General features: G+C 41.6%; 1 protein-coding gene across 1 annotated transcript in view; it reads right to left on the bottom strand.

The window, feature by feature from the left end:
• STK39 (serine/threonine kinase 39) overlaps nucleotides 1-19707 on the bottom strand; it is a 322691-nt gene that overhangs the window by 112417 nt on the left and 190567 nt on the right. Inside the window, exons 11-14 of the mRNA XM_027558523.1 lie at nucleotides 19293-19415; nucleotides 19163-19192; nucleotides 11164-11226; nucleotides 8306-8373 (exon numbers count right to left, since the gene is read on the bottom strand). Of these exons, the coding sequence (XP_027414324.1) occupies nucleotides 8306-8373; nucleotides 11164-11226; nucleotides 19163-19192; nucleotides 19293-19415 (284 nt within the window). The remainder of the gene's footprint in view (nucleotides 1-8305; nucleotides 8374-11163; nucleotides 11227-19162; nucleotides 19193-19292; nucleotides 19416-19707) is intronic.

Genomic DNA, 19707 nt, shown 5'->3' with positions numbered 1-19707 from the left:
AGTGTGGTCATGAGGTGGAGAGTGTGGTAAGAGGCAGATCCCGACCTTCGCCCCTAGGCCCTCCAGCTCACCCAATGTTGGGCCAGCCCGTGAGCTGGGGGGCCCAGAGAACAGGCTTGGGGCTGTGTCTTAAAGGGCTTCAGAATCCTCACCAAGGCCACCCACCATCTTTGGCCCAGGCCTTGAGGCAGTGGTGAACCTTGCCACCATCCTGGTTTCTGCGACCTAAGAGCAGAGGCAGTGTGCCTGGGTCACAGACTATGGGACCTCCTGGTCTCTCCCTTTTGGGTGGCCTGAGGAGCCTAAGGGTCAGTTGGGTTGGACGTCTGGCTCCTTCAGCGACGACGGCTGGGCAGGATGTGGGAACCTGGCCCTGAAGGAGCTGCCACCTGAGTTCTGCTGCCTCTTAGACAGGACCTTGGAGGGTGAAAGCTGTACTGTGGGATCTCGCCCTTTCTTGTCAGGAGAGAGAATAACATTCATTTGCTAGAGATTTACAGGAACATTGTTACTTGATCATGACCTGACTTCAAAAACAAAGGATCTGACATCAGTAAGTCTGCAACAACTAACCACACCCCTCCCTCACCTTTCTGCTTTTAAAGAGGCTTTGCTGAAAGCTTTCAGTAGCTTTGGGCTCAGGCCTTAAGAACCATCTCCTTCCATGGAAGGGCCACCTCCTTCTATGGCCCTGTAATAAATCTTTCCCTGTTCCAAACTCCACTGTTTTGGTATTGTTTGGCCTTACTGTGCATCGGGCACACAGACTTGGTGATGTTCCATAACACTATCAGGCTTTTGTCTCCAGCACTCCACTGAAATAACTTGCCAAGGTCAAGAATGTGCTGCCTTTTGCCAAATACAATAATGAATTCTCAGTTCCCGTTGTACTTGATCTACGAATAACAACTGATGCAGCTTCCCACTCCTTCTTTCTTGAGATACTTCCTCTGTTTGGCTTGACAAAGTATAAGGCAAAGTGAAAGTCACTCAGCCGTGTCCAGCTCTTTGAGACCCCATGGACCATACAGTCCATGGAATTCTCCAGGCCAGAATACTGGAGTGGGTAGCTATTCCATCCTCCAGGGGATCTTCCTAACCAAGGGGTCGAACCCAGGTCTCCTGCACTGTAGGTGGATTCTTTACCAGATGAGTCACCATTCTCTCCTTGACCTCACCAGCCTGTCCTCACCCACCTGCTGACTGCTCCTTATCCACGCACCACCTGAGTGTGCAAGACCAATTTTCTCTTCACCACTCCCCTCCTACGTAAGCTCATGCAATTCTATCGCTTTAAAAACTATATGCACCAAACAGTTCTCAAATTTATTTATCTTGGCCCAGAAATATATCTCCTTTGAAATCTCAGCTCATGTACCCAAATGCCTACTTGACATCATTACATAGATCTCCACTAGACAACTCAAACTGAACATGCAAAACTGAATTCTTGATTCTGCCCCAAACCTGCAACTCCCTTCCCAATCTCAGGAGACAGCAACTCCACTCATTTGTACTTTCAGGCCCAAACCCTGAGTAATCTTTTTGTACTAGAGCACAGTGAGGACAGCCCTTAGCGTGCAGCTTTTGCTGCAGGCCATTCCCCTGTGCCCTTTCACCAGGCAGTGGTCCCACTCAGGCACAGGTCAGTGCTGCTACAGGCCCCTCCCACAAGAAAGTGTTAATGAGTGACCACCGGGGGTCCTGCTCAGTCACTGGTCGCTGCTGCAGTGGGCCCTGCCCACAAGCTACCAACTGTCAAAAAGCCACAGTTAGTGAGGGGATTCAGCCAACCGGGGAGTGGTAGCTGTGAGATGGAGAGTGAGTTAAGACGCAGATCCCAACCTTTTCCCTGGGGCCCTCCAGCTCATTCAGCCTTGGACCAGCAGGTGAGCTGGGGAGCCCAGGGAACAGGCTGGGGCTGTGTCCTGCAGAGCTCCAGAGCCCTCATCAGGGCCACCCACTGCCTGGGTCCAGCCCTTGAGGTGACAGCGAACCTTTTCCCCATCCCTGCCTCTGAGACCTAATGGCAGTGGCCGTCTGCAAAGGATACAGTCTGTGGGACCATACAGGTGGCCCGGGGAACCTGAGGACCAGCTGGGTCCTGGGCTCCTGGCTTCCTCAGCAATGACAGCTGGGCAGGTCTGTGGACCTGGACCTCAGGGAGCTGCCAACTGAGATCAGCCTGCTCTTAGTCAGGATCTGGACCCTGAAGGGGGAAAGCTGTCCCTTTCTTGTCAGGACACGGACTAACATTCATTCATTACCCTACCAAACCTGACCTCAAGTACAAAGAATCTGACACCAAGAAGTTTGCAACAACTAATGACACCTCCTCCCTCACCTTTTCTATAAAAGGTCTTTGCTGAAAGCTTTCGAGAAGTTTCGGGTTTTTAAGACATGAGGCACCCATCTCCTTGCATGGTCCTGCAATAAACCTTACTATGTTCCAAACGCCAGTGTCTGGCCTCACTGGGTACACAGACTTGCATTTTGAATAATATTCTGAGTTCTCTCTCCTCCATCCAGAAGTCTTCAGATTATCAATCTGTTTATTAATCGCCACCTCCATTATTCCCCACCCTGGTCCAGGTCACAGCATCATTTTTTGCACCACAGCAATAGCCTGACAACAGGCTCTCTGCTTCTACCCTAAAGTCTCTCTATGGGATCTATTCTCCATAAGGTAATCACAGTGCTTATTTTAAAATTTAACTCAGATCATGCAGCTCTTCTGCTCACAAACCTTCAATGGTTTTCCATGCACAAACAGTGAAATCCAAAGTCTTCACCACAGGGTATATGGCCCTACATGATTCAGCCCCTGATAATCCTCTGACCTCACTCCCTACCACTCTGGCCACACTAGTTCCCTGGCTGTTTCTATAACTGCTTAAGACATGCTTCCTGCTCAGAATCTTTGCAATCAGCTTTGCTCTGCCTAAAAGTCGCTTGCTCCACACAACCTTACGGCTGATTCCTCACTTCTGTCAGAGGTCTGCTCAAATATCCCTTTACTTAGACAGCACTTTTATGGTATGTAGAATTCTATAATGGCCTCCAACCTTCCTGTCCCCTGGTGTAAGTGCCCTGTGTAATCCTCTCCTCTGAGTCTGACCCACAGCTTTAAATACGATGGACTCTCACTCCTGTAATTATGTTACATTTTATGGCAAAAGTGAAGGGATTTTGCAGATATAATTCAAATTCCAAATCAGTTGATTTTTACTTAATCAAAAAGAGGATTAATTCTAGAGACTTCACTGGTTGTCCAGAGGTTATGACTCAGCCCTCCCAGTGCAGAGGATCCGGGTTTGACCTCATCAGAGAACTAGTTCCCTCATGCCACAGCTGAAGATGTCACAAGCTGCAACCAAGACCCAGTGCAGCCAAATAAATATTTTTTAAAACAGGAGATTATTCTAGATGAGACTGGCTAAATTAGGTGAAAAATCTTTAACAGAGGGACTGAGCCCTTGGAGGGGAGGGGAGTTGGTCTCTGGCTGCCTCTGAAGAAAGCAGTCACGCTATTAACTGTCTAGACTGGGGTTGGCCTACAAGAACCAAGGAAGGAACCTGCAAGGAACTGAATTCTGCCCACACCCAGATGACCTTGAAAGAAGCCCGTAGCTCCAGGTGAACAGGCCTTAACTGCTGTCTGGTGAGGCATGGCACTCCTACAGTCTCCTAGGTAGACTATGTCTGGATTTCTGACCTACAGAAGCTGTGAGATAATAAATTGACATTGTTTTAAGCCACAAAGTTTTTGGTAACCTGTTACACGGCAGTAGAAAACTCACATGCATTCCTTAATAGAGAATAGCACCATCAGACTTTCTAGCCTCCTGATGGCAGCTTTTCCATCAGAGAAATCGAGATATCATATCAGTAATGCTCCTACTGGACTCGTTCCCTACCTCTAAAATGTAAGCTCCTGGAGGGCAAGAAATTTGTCTTCTGTCTCTTCCCTTGTTGCATCATGAGGCCTAGAACAGTGGCGTGCACAAGGCAGGTGCTCGATAAACATCTATAGGATGAATGAGTGTATCTGCTGTTTATGTTTACATCAGCACAGAGTGATCTCAAAAACTTAACAGCATTTAACTTTTAAGTTTCAAAGGCTACTTCTCAAATTACAGTTGACCTTCAAACAACAGGGATTTGAACTGTGCTGGTCAAGTTATATGTGGATTTTTTTCCCCAACATACCACAGGACTACACAGCCTGTGGTTGGTTAAATCTGTAGATGTGGAACTGTGTATACAGAGGGCTATAAAGTTAAAAGTGGATTTTCTACTTTGTTGGGAGTCAGTGCCCCTAATCCCCACACTGTTCATTACTGTATAAGGAGTGCCCTTGAAGGAATCCAACAATATATTCTGAAAGATTTGCGAGTTCTCAAATCAAAAGAAAAACACTAGTATAAACAAATACCCTGTAAACAATTAGACATAAACATATGTTTGCTAAAAATAAGCTCTATTAAAATTCACTTTTTTTGAAAGTATCATTGATTCATTTCATTTTCGGAACACTATTAATAGATCCTTTTACATTAGCCTTCTCAATAGCTAGTTAAATGTTGACTAAAAGGCAGTAGAATCAATGGGATTTGATTGAGCAACTATACCAAAAAATACTAGTTAATTGTTGAAAGTCATTCAGAAAGCAAATAGTTTCTAAGAGATACCAGAAAGTTCTGTCCTGCTTGAACTGTTGAACACATTGATCAGTGTTTTGAATAAAGACACAAAAGATAGGGTCATCAAACTGACAAGTGATGTATATACAAACACTGTCTCTAATAAAGACAGACACAGTGACAGGAGCGAAATGTACAGAGGGCAAGCAATGAGTCAAAATCAACAGGTCCATTATTATACTGACAAATGGTAAGACATACACAGAGTTTTACAACACAAGTAGCAATTCAGAATCAGATTTGGTAGCATTTCAAATGGGGGAAAAAAAAAAAAACAACCAAGAACAGAGATTTTTTTAATTTGACTGATGGGTCAAGCTAAATTCATCACCAAATTACACAGCTATTGTAAAAGGCAATGAAAACTTGGGCTGATTTAGGAGAAATAGAGTCCAAATTGCCAAAAATCACATGATATATCTACTGTTCCAGTCTGCTTAGCTCCCACCTGGAATCCTGCATTTAAATATGAGTGCTACATTTAAAAGGAACATGGTTAAATGGAAAAGAGTTTTAGAGGTCAAAGAGGTCTTGCAGTAAACAAAGGTAAATGAATTCCTATCCTGCAGAACTTCTTAGAACCTTTAATGTTAATGTTCTTTGTGATTTCCAAAAAAAGGTGTGTGTGTGTGTGTGTGTGTGTGATAGATGGATATGACACACTGTTTCTTAATTTATTTGAACATGGAACTCTTTCTTCATGGAGAATCTTATAACACTAGTGATCTAAGCCGTAAACTCAGGAAAACCACCACCTAGGCCCAATGTTCAACATCACTAATTATTAGAGAAACACAAAACTACAATAAGGTATCACCTTACACCAGTGAGAATGGCCATCTTCAAAAAATCTACAAACAATAAATGCTGGAGAGGGTGTAGAGAAAAGGGGACTCTTTGCACTGCTGGTAGAAATGTAAACTGATACAGCCACAATGGAGAACTGTTTGGAGACTCCTTAAAAACTAAAAACTGAACTAGTACATGACCCACCAGTCCCACTACTGGACATATACTTTTAGGAAACCATAATTCAAAAAGACATTCATCCCTATGTTCATTTCAGCACTGTTTACAAGAGCTAGGACATGGAAGCAACCTAAATGTCCATCAACAGATGAATGGATAAAGAAGATGTAGTACATATACCCAATGGACTATTACTCAGCCATTAAAAGGAATGAGTTTGGGTCATTTGTAGAGACGTGGATGGACCTAGAGACTATCATACAGAGTGAAGTAAGTCAGAAAGAGAAAAACAAATTTTGTATATTAACGCATATATATAGAATCTAAAAAATATATGAAAGTGAAAGTGAAGTCGCTCAGTGGTGTCTGACTCTTTGCGACCCCATGGACTGTAGCCTACCAGGCTCTTCCATCCACGGGATGTTCCAGGCAAGAATACTGGAGTGGGTTGCCATTTCCTTCTCCAGGAAATCTTTCAGACCCAGAGACTGAACCCAGGTCTCCTGCATTGTAGGCAGACGCTTTACCATCTGAGCCACCAGATGAACCTATTTGCAAAACAGAAATATAGACGCAGACGTAGAGAACTAACAAATGGACACCGAAAGGAGAAGGGGCAGGTAAGATGAAGTGAGAGTCTGGGACTGACATGTATGCACTACCATGCATGGAACAGGTTACACTACCATGCCTGGAACAGGTAACCAGTGAGACCCCGCTCTACAGCACAGAGAACTCTACTCAGTGACCTGTGGTGATCTAGATAGGAGAGGAATCCAGAAGGGCGGGGACACGCATATACAAATGGCTGGCTCACGTTGCTGTACAGCAGAAACTAGCACAGTGTTATGGTGCGACTATACTCCAATTAAAAAAATGTAGACTAGATGTAGACTAAATGTCAGTAAGGGCCATAAACAAGGAGGAGTAGAAGGGGGATATAGAACTGTATCATGAGAAGCAAGGCCAAAACTATTTTGCCGAGGAAGGGTGAAGAGTAAGCCTGGCAACCAACAAACACTTCTCAGAAAAATGAGGGAATGCAGTTGTTCTGTACTGTCCTGGTACCTAGAGCAATACAGTATTCCCAAGGAAGGCTCAAAATATGCTTTTTAACACTCTCTTCAGGAGATTTTTATCCAGAGGGCCCGATAGTTGCTCTAAGGGTCAGAAATAGAGTCCAGAACAGGATGGTCAGCCAAATCTTCAGGAAGACCACTGCAATTAAAGCTTTTTACTATCACAGGGATGATGGTGGAAACAAGAGTGAGCTGAAGTATGTACAGGGGCTGGTTAATACCCAGCAGGGACATCAAAGAAAAGACACCTGCATTCGTGAAGCAGGAGGTCGGATGACTTCCAACACTGCACTTCCAACAGCACATGCTCAGGGGGCTAGTCTGAAACCTCCACAGTCTCACTCACCTTTATGTCTCAAAGACAAATATGGAGCCCAGCACAGAATGGCTCTCTCAGAAATACTGGTGCAATGTGTGAATAAATGAAGTGAAAAATAAAAGTGTCTGGCTCCAAAGTCAAATGAAAAGAGAATGGCTATTTCATTTTTTGGAGATTGCTAAATACACCAATTGTGAATCACAATCAAGGTTACTCATAAATATAAGGAAATAGTCTTGTAATAATTTCACATCTTGACTTGGAAATCAACTCTGAATTAAATCACACCAAGGGTTGCTGTGAGGTTCCCACAGTAAATATGTGAAAATGCACTGCAGATTGTAAATGACTATCAGAAGGACGGGGTGATTACGGTAATAATAATCCAGCCCGACAGATTATGATAATTCAGAGGGCTGGAAACTAACCTTGAAAATGAAACCAACTTTTATAGCCACAGGTCTGAAAAAGGTCCATTAGCCATGTGTTCTGTTTAATTGTCAAAGGAGGGCATATTTTAAAACACCTTCAAAGATGTGATGGTGTTCTAATTGACCTGGTAAGTTAAGCTATTTATAGTTAACTCTAAGCAAATTTCTTTAGTCATGAGACACCAAATTCTCAACAAAGAATATACATTAAATCAACCTTATATTTAGAAATTCTCAAAATAGAAAGCTTTCTTTCACTAGATACAAAGACTAGACTGTCAGATACTATATTTGTATCCCTTTCCTAGAAGACTGAGGGTTCTTTCAAAATATATCTATCATTTCTCCACAGTGGCTGATCAAACCTGTCACTGAAGAATGTTCTGAACAGGCAACTTGTAGTACAAGCAGGGTTTATTTCTGTCAGAGGCTGACTGCTGAAGTGTGAAAGAAACTCATTAAAAATCTCTTACTGTGAACTTACATTGTTAAAAAAAAAAAAGAAAGAAAGAAAGAAAAGGGGAAACGAGAAAGAAAAACCCAAGAAAGAAAAAGGAAGAAAAAAAAAAAAAAAACTTAATGAAGGGTACACTGAGATACACTCATATGGTGCTTTTCTTTCTTATTCTTCTTGAGGAAACAATTACAAGAGGGCAATTAGTCCTGGGAATACAGCCCACACTGACTATCCCAGGAAATCAAATAAGATCATTTTATTTTATGCTAATATTACGAAAAGCTAAGGAAGTAGATTAGAATATTGTACTATAGGAAAAACGACGCAAAACAAACAACATTGTTTACCTTAATCTTAAAACGAGGTTTACGGCACAAGAAGCTTCTCTGTAGTCTTCACTAGCATTGGGTAGGCCCTTTAAAAACAAAACAGCCAACAGTTATAAACTCGGGAAACAAATGCATAAAATCATGATAACCATTGATTCGTAAGAGTCCTTTCTTCCTGGAAATTTCAATACTAGGCCTTTTATTACAGGCCTATTATTTGGGCACAAAACACCTCTGTGTGAAGGCTGGAATGATGTTTATCTCCCATCACAACTGTGGATCTGAATGTTTCATATAGAAAGCCTCGGTAGGAGGATGGGCCCTGTGAACAATTGGTATACGCTGCAGTAAGTCCAAAGAAGAAAGATCAGCCATCTAAAGGGGCACCTTGCAACCCGAGCCATGGACGGCATCTACTGGGCCTTGGGGATGCACAGAGGTTGGGCACTTTAAACTTCAAAGATGCAGAGGAAGAAGGAACCTAGCAGATGAGGCCAGTTTGCCTTTCTCACCTAGAGCCTGTTTCCTTGAGCACAGATCATCAGTCATGAATGCCTCTACGGAACAGGCCCTTCCTACTTTATGAATCCTTGGACATGAGACCTTCCCGTCAGAGCAGAAAAGATAAGGAATTTTTGGTCAAGACTCGGCTCTGCCACTGACCAGCTTTGCAAACGTGGGCAAGTCATTCTGTGAACGTATTTTCTCATCTACTAAATGGGGATAATATTTGCCTCGAAACTTTCCTGGGAGAACAAATACTATATATGAAAAGGAGTCCAACTATACCATGTTATACAATACTAGGTATCCTAATTCCTTTTTCCATTTCCTTTATTCTTTGCCTTTTGATCCTTTATTATTCCTGTATCTCCTTTCATCATTCAACCAATCCCTACAGTTTATCTCAAGGTGCTATACTAAGTTGCCTGCTAAGTTGCTTCAGTTGTGTCTGACTCTGTGTGACTGTAGCCTGCCAGGCTCCTCTGTCCATGGGATTTTCCAGGCAAGAATACTGGAGTGGGTTGTCATTTCATTCTCCAGGTGAATCTTCCTGACCCAGGGATCGAATCCATGTCTCTTATGTCTCCTGCAATGGCAGGCAAGTTCTTTACTTATGACTAGCACCACCTCGGAGAAGGCAATGGCACCCCACTCCAGTACTCTTGCCTGGAAAATCCCATGGATGGAGGAGCCTGGTAGGCTGCAGTCCATGGGGTCGCTAAAAGTCAGACACGACTGAGCAACTTCACTTTCACTTTTCACTTTCACGCATTGGAGAAGGAAATGGAAACCCACTCCAGTGTTCTTGCCTGGAGAATCCCAGGGATAGGGGAGCCTGGTGGGCTGCCGTCTATGGGGTCGCACAAAGTCAGACACGACTGAAGCAACTTAGCAGCAACAGCGCCACCTAGGAAGCTAAGTTGCTTAATACAAAGTAAAGGCATAAACTGAATCCTGGTTCCACCTCTAAGCTGTTGTGCAACCGTGGATGAGCCACTTGACCTCTGCAAATCTTTGCTTCCTCATCTATAAAACAAGGTCAAAGACTAGATGTCTGACCTGCAACCATGAAAGCCCATCACTCCCTCTCCTATGCATATAGCTATTTCATAAAATAGAGATCAGGTGGAATAGAAATAAATTTAAATGGAATATGCAGATTTAGGGGGAAATTTGATCACCGGGCTGGTAATACTTGATAGTATAACCACTTTGAGCTTCCCGCGTAGCTCATCTGGTAAAGAATCCACCTGCAATGTAGGAGACCCCGGTTCCATTCCGGGTTAGGAAGATCCCCTGGAGAAGGGATAGGCTACCCACTCCAGTATTCTTGGACTTCCCTGGCAGCTCATATGGTGAAGTATCTGCCTGCACTGCAGGAGGCCTGGGTTCGATCCCTGGATTGGGAAGATCCCCTGGAGGAAAGCATGGCAACCCACTCCAGTGTTCTTGCCTGGAGAATCCCATGGATAGAAGAGCCTGGCATGCTACAGTCCATACGGTTGCAAAGAGTCAGACATGACTGAGCGACTAAGCATAGCACATAACCACTTTGAGAGCCGAAGGGCTTACTATTAACTAAGTGGCAAAATCAAAATGGGGGGCCTACACTCTGAGTTTGCATAGTCCCTACCCTGGATAGGTCAGCATCCTTCATCAGGACCCAACACAACTCATGGCACACGAGTTCTGTCATATAACTTTTAATATGAATTCATTTCACAGTCACTGAACTATTATTTTTACAAGGAAAGTTGTAGAGATAAACTGGCTCATGAAATTCAAGGATAAAAGAATTTAAAAACGTCATAGAAATCCAACCAGGAGCAAAGAAAGAAAAGTATCAATTAACTATAATGTTTTTGTGAAATGTCATGTATGAAACGAGATGCCAGTCCAGGTTCAATGCACGATGCTGGATGCTTGGGGCTGGTGCACTGGGACGACCCAGAGGGATGGTATGGGGAGGGAGGAGGGAGGAGGGTTCAGGATGGGGAACACATGAGAAATAAAGGAAAAAAAAAAAAAACAATAGAATCCCTTAAAAAAAAAAAAAAAAAAAACTATAATGTTTTGTGACTGGAACCTAGTAGAATCCTTTTCCCATTTCACACAGTACCAGCAATTTTGGAAGCAGTCTGGTAATCAGTTCTTGCTTTTGAACCTATCATTTAAAGGTTGGAGGCCCTGAGAAGCATGGTCAATAGTGACAGTCCTCTATTTTTCCATACCCATTAAAAAAGAGAGTTTACAAGCCCCTGCTCTGGAAGCACTACCCTGATACTGTCTATCTTCCTAAAACGTCAGGTTTGTTTTTTTTTTAATCTGTCTTCAAAGCATCTCAAACGTAAATGACAGGCAGAGAAACGTACCTGAGAGTCCTGCACAGAAAGGGACTGTATCTGCTCGGGGATGTTGCTGGCGTTCACCACCATCTGTTAAGAGAGCCACCGTGACAGCACGTTAGGGCACCAAAATGGGACATTAAGGTCAGTGTGGTTACATTAAGTCTCAGTTATCAGAGACAAAAATCTTAAATAATTTAAGTAATTTTAAAGCACCATTTCCTGGAGTGTGGTCCTTTGACAACCTGCATTGGGATCACCAAGGACACCACCTGGCCTAGGATTCAGAATTTCATTGAGACAGGAGAGAATCTGCATCTTTAATAAGGTGCCCGGGTGACCCTTATGCTTCTAGAGAACCACTGAGCTTAAGTGAAAACACACAGACAATTTGGTATTTTAAACTTGATAACAGAAAGATGCTCAAGGACCATTTTTTTTTTCTCGTTGCACAACTTCATCTCAAGATGGGAGCCCCTTAATGAAAGGATGTTAGGATTAGCACCACTTGCCCCTTTTAATCATTACTTTGAACAATTTATTTGCAGCACTGGATTTCAAAAAATATCTTCCCCAGAAGAGAATCTAGAGCGAGAGATTATATTTCTCCCTCTAAGCTAGAAACCTGACCCCAATGTGATACCCCAAATATTTCTGCCTCATGCCCCACTTTTGTGAACTCTGCCCTGGAATACAACTTGAAAGACAAACTGAAAGAGACACAGCAGCAAAAAAGAATGAAAAATACATATTATTGCCTAAACTTACGATCAATTCTAAAATTATCAGAAGTCATCAGAAATTCTTTGTGCCAAGAGTTTTCTAAAGTTTGAGCATAAAATTTTTGTATGCTTTTGCAAAGATAACTGTGTGCATGTTTCCACAAAAAATAGTTATTTTTGTGTTAGTAATGAAGAAATAGGGGGAAGTGCACCTGCATCTGCAATTTACTTTGAATTGCATCCAAAATCAAAGATGGACCAACAGATGAATAGACAACTGTGAGATGAAGCAAGTACAGCAATGGCAGAATTGAGGTAATTGCTGGGTAGATGTTCACTATGAAATGCTTTTAATGTTGTCATATTTTGGAAATTTTTCACAGTAAAATGTTGGGGTGAAACGATTATCTTAGAAGAACAATTAACCAGTATTTACTAACCAGCCAGAGGACCTTCGCCCACCCCAAATGAATTCTTGTAAAGAATTTTCCAGACCGATTCCACAATCTTCTTTATCTTTAAATTTTAAAAAAAATATTTATTGAAGTAGAGTTGATTTACAATGTTGTGTTGCTTTCTGGTATACAGCAAAGTGATTCACTTACACATATATATTCTTTTTCATATTCTTCTCCATTATGGTTTATTACAGGATATTGAGTATAGTTCCCTGTGCTATACAGTAGCATCTTGTTCATCTGTTTTACATATACTAGTGTGTATCTGCTAATCCCAAATTCCTAATTTAACACCCCCCTACTTTTGCTAATTATATTTGTTTTCTATGTCTGTGAGTCTGTATCTGTTTTGTAAATAAGTTTTTTTTTTTTTTTTTAATGTTTTTGTTTTTCATCTCGAGGCATGTGGGATCTTAGCTTCCTGACTAGGGATTGAACCCTCACCCCCTGCATTGGAAGGCAAAGTCTCAACCACTGGACTCCCAGGGAAGCCCAGTGAAAAGTTCATTCTTAGTTAAGGTTTGAGATACAACCAAAAGCCACATGAGCACCTACAGAATATTCTACCTTTCGTCAAAGAAGTTTTGTAATCTGGAAAATTCTTAATGGCATTTACTGTAGGTGACAGCTTCTCTCGTCCCTGGGGAGGTCCATCTCCCGCCCTGACCCTTACTCCTGGGCCATCAGGAGCACTGAGAACTACTTAGCTGGACTGGGGGCTGGAACCCCATGCATACCACATAGCCTCACTGTGTAGGTATAACCCTGCATGTGAGAAAAAAACCAGTCTGCAGCCCCCACTGGTATACGAAGCATGCAGAGATGTACAGGAGTGGTGGAGAGAGGGTGTCCCTGCACAAAATCTCTTCCTTGACAACCAACTCTAGTCTGCTAGAGCTCACCACCAAAGATCCCGTTCTATTAGTTTAGGGCATGACTTCTGGGTATACATTTTCAAATGTCAAAACTTACAAGAAAGCTAACACATTAAGCAGCTGTCATTCATTAACAGTAAAATATATATTTGTCTAATGAGCTTTTTCTTTTTTGCTTTTGAACAGTTCGCTTTAAGATGGACACTTGAGAAAATGAGTGTTTTTATAGGAAGAGGAAAGAAAAATCATAGATTAACACTGGACACAGCCCTGGAGCCAGGACTCTGGGACTGAATGAAAGAGGAAAAGATCTTGGAATGGAGAGAAAAAAGTGACCACATCCGTTTTTCTAATTTTTCATAGTCTCTGTCTAATCTTCTCATTTTCTGTTTTTAACAAGGCCATAGCTAAATGCAATGTGTTATCCTGGATTGGATCCTGAGACAGAAAAGGGATGTCAGTGGATAAACCAGTGAAATTCAAATAAAATCTGAGATTTGGCAGACAATAACGCAGCACTGACATGACTCAGCGACTAAACGACGACAAACAAAAGATCACTGATGAGTTTTAGTTGTGACCAATGTACCAAGGCTACAAAAAAAATTAACAGTGAAAGAACACAGAGGAGGAATGGATGATAACTCCAAACTATCTCTGCAAGTTTTCTGTAAACCTAAAATCACTCCAAAGCAAAAGGTTTATTCTCAGAAATACAGAAGACTAATTTTAGCCACAACTAGTTAGAAAGCCAGTCACCTGCAAAAAGAACACCTTTTAGGAAGTGATATCATAAAAACATCAAGTTAAAGCCAGCTGTGATGACTACGGCTCGGTACAATCAATTTGGAGGGAGAAATCAAATCTTGGCCTCCCACGACAAATGGATATAAGACCAACATCATGAGAGCGGACAGGCTTTTGGAAAATGCAATGTCATCAGAAGTAATTTTAAAAAGCTAAAGGCAGTTTTAACAATCATCCAGTGATGCAATGAATTTAGCTTTTACATGGTGTCTAAGCTGTGGTGCAACTCACTTACCCGAAATCCACACCAAATGTATTTTCTCTTCAGAACGAAATATCAGAGTTTGGAAACGATGAACCTAGCCTAGACTCCATGACAAAATTCTTCAATATACCTGCTGTGGGCCCTACAGAGCTTCTGTCATCAAATCTGCCCACTTGGCATCATTGCTTTCAATCATTAAGAAACGAGGACAACTTTCCCAAAAGGATGTCTGAAGGGTCACAGTTGTTTGGGAGGAGGGAGGCTTGTTTGAGACTTCTAATAGGCAGTTATTTAAAACAAATCTTCAGGGACATGGAGCACACAACCTTCCTGGATTCCAGTCTGGACTTCTGAATTCAGAGCAGCTGGTGTGGTTTTCCTAGTCAGTGGTCCTTGATCCTAGTTAGCCACATGTCAGAATCACGCGAGCAGCTTTTTATAAATCAGAATTGCCCCGGACATCATTCCAAACTACCAAATTGTAATTTGATTTGCTGGGTCTAGGGATCTGCATTTTTAAAGCTCTCAGTTTTTCTGATATGGAGCCAGGATTGCAAATCATGTTTTCATGTCACCTAACATATGAATTATTTACTTACTACAAATTAATAGTTAATAGAAGGTGACTAAAACTTTGCAAGGCTATTTCTAAAAAACCAAGTTAGGGACACACTAGGACCAATTTCTCACTGAGTCTGGCTATAAATCTCAGTAGATAAGTGGTGTAACTCTGCAACTTGACAGTTTATACCAGAATGTCTCATCTCCAAATACGGCCCAGTACCAGGCACATCTACCAGTGTCCCTCTGGCAAATACCCAACTCTGGCCTTCTCGATTTTCTCCAACTAATGCTATTAATAACTGGACATTCTGTCTTATGCTTCCCGGGAAGCCAAAGAGTCCCTCACAAAACCAGCATTTCTAAAATGCCCCTCATCTATTACAGCATCTCAATCTAAATAGGGAATTACTAAGATTACTTTCTCTAAACTTCAGCTCGATTATAAAACGTCTTCTGTCTCTTCCTCCCTTTCTCATCTATTCATAAATACGATAGAAGTATTCAGACATTTATTTAATGTTTGATTTTCAGTACATGGGTATCTATGTCACCAGCAAAAATGTACAGCACACCTATCTGATGCTAAGGGAAAACAGGAATAAAATACCACCCCAGGCACCCAGTGGCTTATAGTCAAGTAAACAACTCAACTGCAATTTAAATGATAAGTATTACTGAAAAGCTTATTAACATGTAAAGACAGTGGCATTTCAATGTACCATTTAGTACAGACTAAGCGTTTTCCCTCTAAAAGATGTTTAAAGGTAAATGGTACACAGTCTGAGACTGTATATAGCTTTTCCCCCCCAGTTTTATTGAGGTATAGATGACAAGATATTTAGCATGACACAGCTTTTGATAATAGCAGCTATAAAAATCCAAAGTCAGCAGATTCTATCACAATTTTGTGTACTTATGCTTTATTTATATGTGCACTCCTCAAAATGCATACACAAAAAATGTTAATGGAATATAGTCTGTAATAGCAACCTCAATGTTCTCACCAAGAAAGAAATGGTTAAACCACTGTGATATGGAATACCCCTCAGCAGTTAAAAATAAAGAGGCAATTCTATAGCAAGTACTGTGGAAAGATTTCCAAGATATAAGGCAAGATGCAACACTTTATAGTTTTTATGATCTTAATGTTTTTAAAATGATATGCTAGATTTCTTTACATACATATTTGTATGTTAACAAACAAGAAAAGTTCTGGAAGAAAACAGTGCAAACTGATAACCTCTGGAAAGACAGGACAGTCACAGGGGTCTGAGGGGCAGCAAGATAAAATGGTCCTTTAGAGTTATTTCTCTTTAATTCTCCCATACCTTTTACAAGTCTTCATGTCCCTCTCAATAAGGCCTACACAGACCCACACATTTAAAATCATAAACTCCGACCATACCATACCTCACCCTCTACCCTATTTGATTTTTTCCCCATTACTCTTATTCCATTGTAACAAACCACATAATTTACTTATGAACACTACTGGATATAATTTATCTACTCCCACCGGAATGGAGGCTTCACAAGGACTCTGTTTTCCTCACTGACATATCCCCCAGTGCCTACTAAAACAGTGCACATCAAACAGTGCACATCATATGCTCATTACACATATTTACTATATCATTTATATTTATATAATTTACTTATATTTGTTGAATATATTCAACAATTTCAATTTCCTTTATAATAAATTAAAAAATAGCTTTTGCTTCACATCCAAACAGCAATTTGGTGTGACTGGCAAATCACAGGGCTACCTTAATTAAAAGCTGAAAGGACACAGGAACCATCATTGGAGAGAATGAACACAGCACATGATACTGAAATGTTAGCCCTGCCAAAAGCAAATAAACAAACAACAACAAAAAGAAACAAAAATGGTGGAAGTTGTATAACAGCAGGTGGAGCTGGTGATTTCCAAAGTTTGGTAGGAGTGTTTACATCCAAACTAATGTATACTTTCACAGAAATAAGCCTATCTTGAAGGCTGAGCGCCGAAGAATTGATGCTTTTGAACTGTGGTGTTGGAGAAGACTCTTGAGAGTCCCTTGGACTGCAAGGAGATCCAACCAGTCCATTCTGAAGGAGATCAGCCCTGGGATTTCTTTGGAAGGAATGATGCTAAAGCTGAAACTCCAGTACTTTGGCCACCTCATGCGAAGAGTTGACTCATCGGAAAAGACTCTGATGCTGGGAGGGATTGGGGGCAGGAGGAGAAGGGGATGATAGAGGATGAGATGGCTGGATGGCATCACTGACTCGATGGATGTGAGTCTCAGTGAACTCCAGGAGTTGGTGATGGACAGGGAGGCCTGGCGTGCTGTGATTCATGGGGTCAAAAAGAGTCAGACACGACTGAGCGACTGATCTGATCTGATCTGATACACTTCCTTAATTATGCCCAAGTTCCCAAGATGGGCACAGATGCCACTGGGAAATCAAATGAGTCTAGATACAGTGAAGTGCCGAAGACTTCAAATCCCACTCAAGAAGGTTAATGCTTAATGACAAACTGACAGCATGCCATACACCGCTCTCTTTCCTGGCTACGAAGACAATACAGTTGCCAAAAAGATATTGCTTTTATTCAAATAACAGATCAGTTTTCAGAGCAATTTCAACAAGCACATAGTAAAATATTCTCAAAGTAAACTTAACAAATCCTCATGAAGAAAGAAATGCTAGGTTTCTAGATAGTATATCTAGATAGGTATCTAGAAAGTACCCATCTGTCTGTACTAGTAAGGCATGACTACAGTGAATACCATCCAAAGAAGATGTCCTGCAGTGAACCAATAACGAATGATTTTTGAGTCAAGAATGCTATCGAATCAAGTTACTGTGTTCTATTTCTAGGGAGAACTGACACTTCTTGTTTACAGACACTCTTAGATGAAAAACCTTGATCGGCACTTCACTCTAGATAAACAGAAAAGTGGGCAAGAAGAAGGCAGAGTTCATGACAACAGGTCAAGATCATTCCAAAAACATGGCAGGATATGTGTGTGGCCAGTGTGTCCTTCTATGAGACTCACCACCATCTATGTAACTTCCTTGATCAAAGCTTATATTTTATGTATAAAATAGATTCATTCATATGATAAATAAAGGGGGAAACAGGATTTGAAGGAGTTACCAATAGGAGGCAGGCCCGTCAATGAGACATGAGAAGGGAAAGAATGGCTTGTGTCTCTGATGTTCTCTTCTTAGATGGTCCATCTGGTTATTTCCACTTAAAGCACAATGCTAAGATTTATTCCTTTTAATTAAAAGGAAATGTCTGCTAAATTTAGAGAGTTGGAATGGATATCACGTGTAACCCAAAGTCTTCAGTTTTCTTACTGAGAATATATTAATTACTAGCTTTGTAAATATTTGGAGCTATTTAAATGTGTTCAAACTGCCTCTAGGAGAATTAGCAAGTTCTCTGAACTACAGTCATCATTAGTCATTAGGATAATTAACCAGTGGAGGAAATAAAGTTAATCAAAAGATAACCAGTTCTCAAAGCTGCTGCTGCTGCTGCTAAGTCGCTTCAGTCGTGTCCAACTCTGTGCAATCCCATAAACAGCAGCCCACCAGGCTTCCCAGTCCCTGGGATTCTCCAGGCAAGAACACTGGAGTGGGTTGCCATTTCCTTCTCCAACACGTGAAAGTGAAGTCGCTCAGTCATATCCGACTCTAGTGACCCCATGGACTGCAGCCCACTAGGCTTCTCCATCCATGGGATTTTCCAGGCAAAAGTACTGGAGTGGGGTGCCATTGCCCTCTCCGAGTTCTCAAAGGGAAGAGGATAAAAGAGTGTGTATTGCCTACTAAGTTGCCCAGAAGACTTAAAAATTAAGACCAACAAATTCAACCTAGAGTTTCTAGCCATCTGAATATTTTGCTTTATGGTAAACCAAAAATCAAGGAGAAATTTTCCTGCATGCCTACTCTGTTTCCTAAGTGACATAAGAATTTAAGATTAAGTGAGCAACTAATTTGTGCTAAGAACCCCACTGAGTGCTTTATTAAGTGATTTTATCAGTCTCACAGCAATTCAATAAGTACTGTGATCACCACCATTTGACAGAGTAAGAAGCTGAAGTTCAGAGAGTACAGCAATCTGCCCCAATATACACAGCTCCAAAGTATTGGATTGGCCAAAATATTCTGTTGGATTTTTCCATAAGATGTTATGGAAAAACCCGAATGAAGTTTTTGGCCAACCCAATAAGTCAGAAGGCATGAAGATTTGCCAAGTTTATGTGCCTCTTTTTTTCCTATACCACAAAAACAAAATTCTGAAGGTTCTTCCCCAAACAGCTCAGACTCTAATACTGGCAGGCAGAGGTAAAGGCGAGAGAGGAGGCAAAGAACTAAATAAGTAACCACACTCACCTCTGGATTTTCTTCTTTTACTCTTCGTGACTGTAAAACAAATACATATTTATTAATACATACATGCCTCAAGAAAATCACAAAAATAAAAGTTGACACAAGTCAGCTAACCATCATCAATGTGACCTACCTTTTCTTGAGAAAAGGCTGCTTTCCCTTCTTCACTTTTCTCATCCATCTCGTCGTCGCTCCACTCCCAGTCACCGTCTTCGGTTTTATGAAGGTGACCGCTTGACCCTGGAACTCGTCTCACCTGGATCAAAAGAAATCCACTCAAAGCTTCACCAGTCGAAAGTGAACAGTGCTTGCGAGTGCTGCCACTTGAGTCACAAAGCATACACCGACCCTGAAAATAACCTCAGTGGTTATGAATTCAGGGGTAACTAGCAAGGAGTGCCCCCAAAAGCCCCCCACAGCCACCCACTCGCATCCTCTACCCAAAGATACTGTTTCTTGAAATGAGTTACTAAATGTGTGTAGAACAAAATATTTTGGAAGAGTACCACACATGTCAGCCATGAAGGATCAAACCCTTTTTTCACTCT

The sequence above is a fragment of the Bos indicus x Bos taurus genome, chromosome 2, assembly GCF_003369695.1.
Source record: "Bos indicus x Bos taurus breed Angus x Brahman F1 hybrid chromosome 2, Bos_hybrid_MaternalHap_v2.0, whole genome shotgun sequence".
In the NCBI taxonomy this organism is placed as follows: Eukaryota; Metazoa; Chordata; class Mammalia; order Artiodactyla; family Bovidae; genus Bos; species Bos indicus x Bos taurus.
This window is presented reverse-complemented; position numbering and strand designations above follow the sequence as displayed.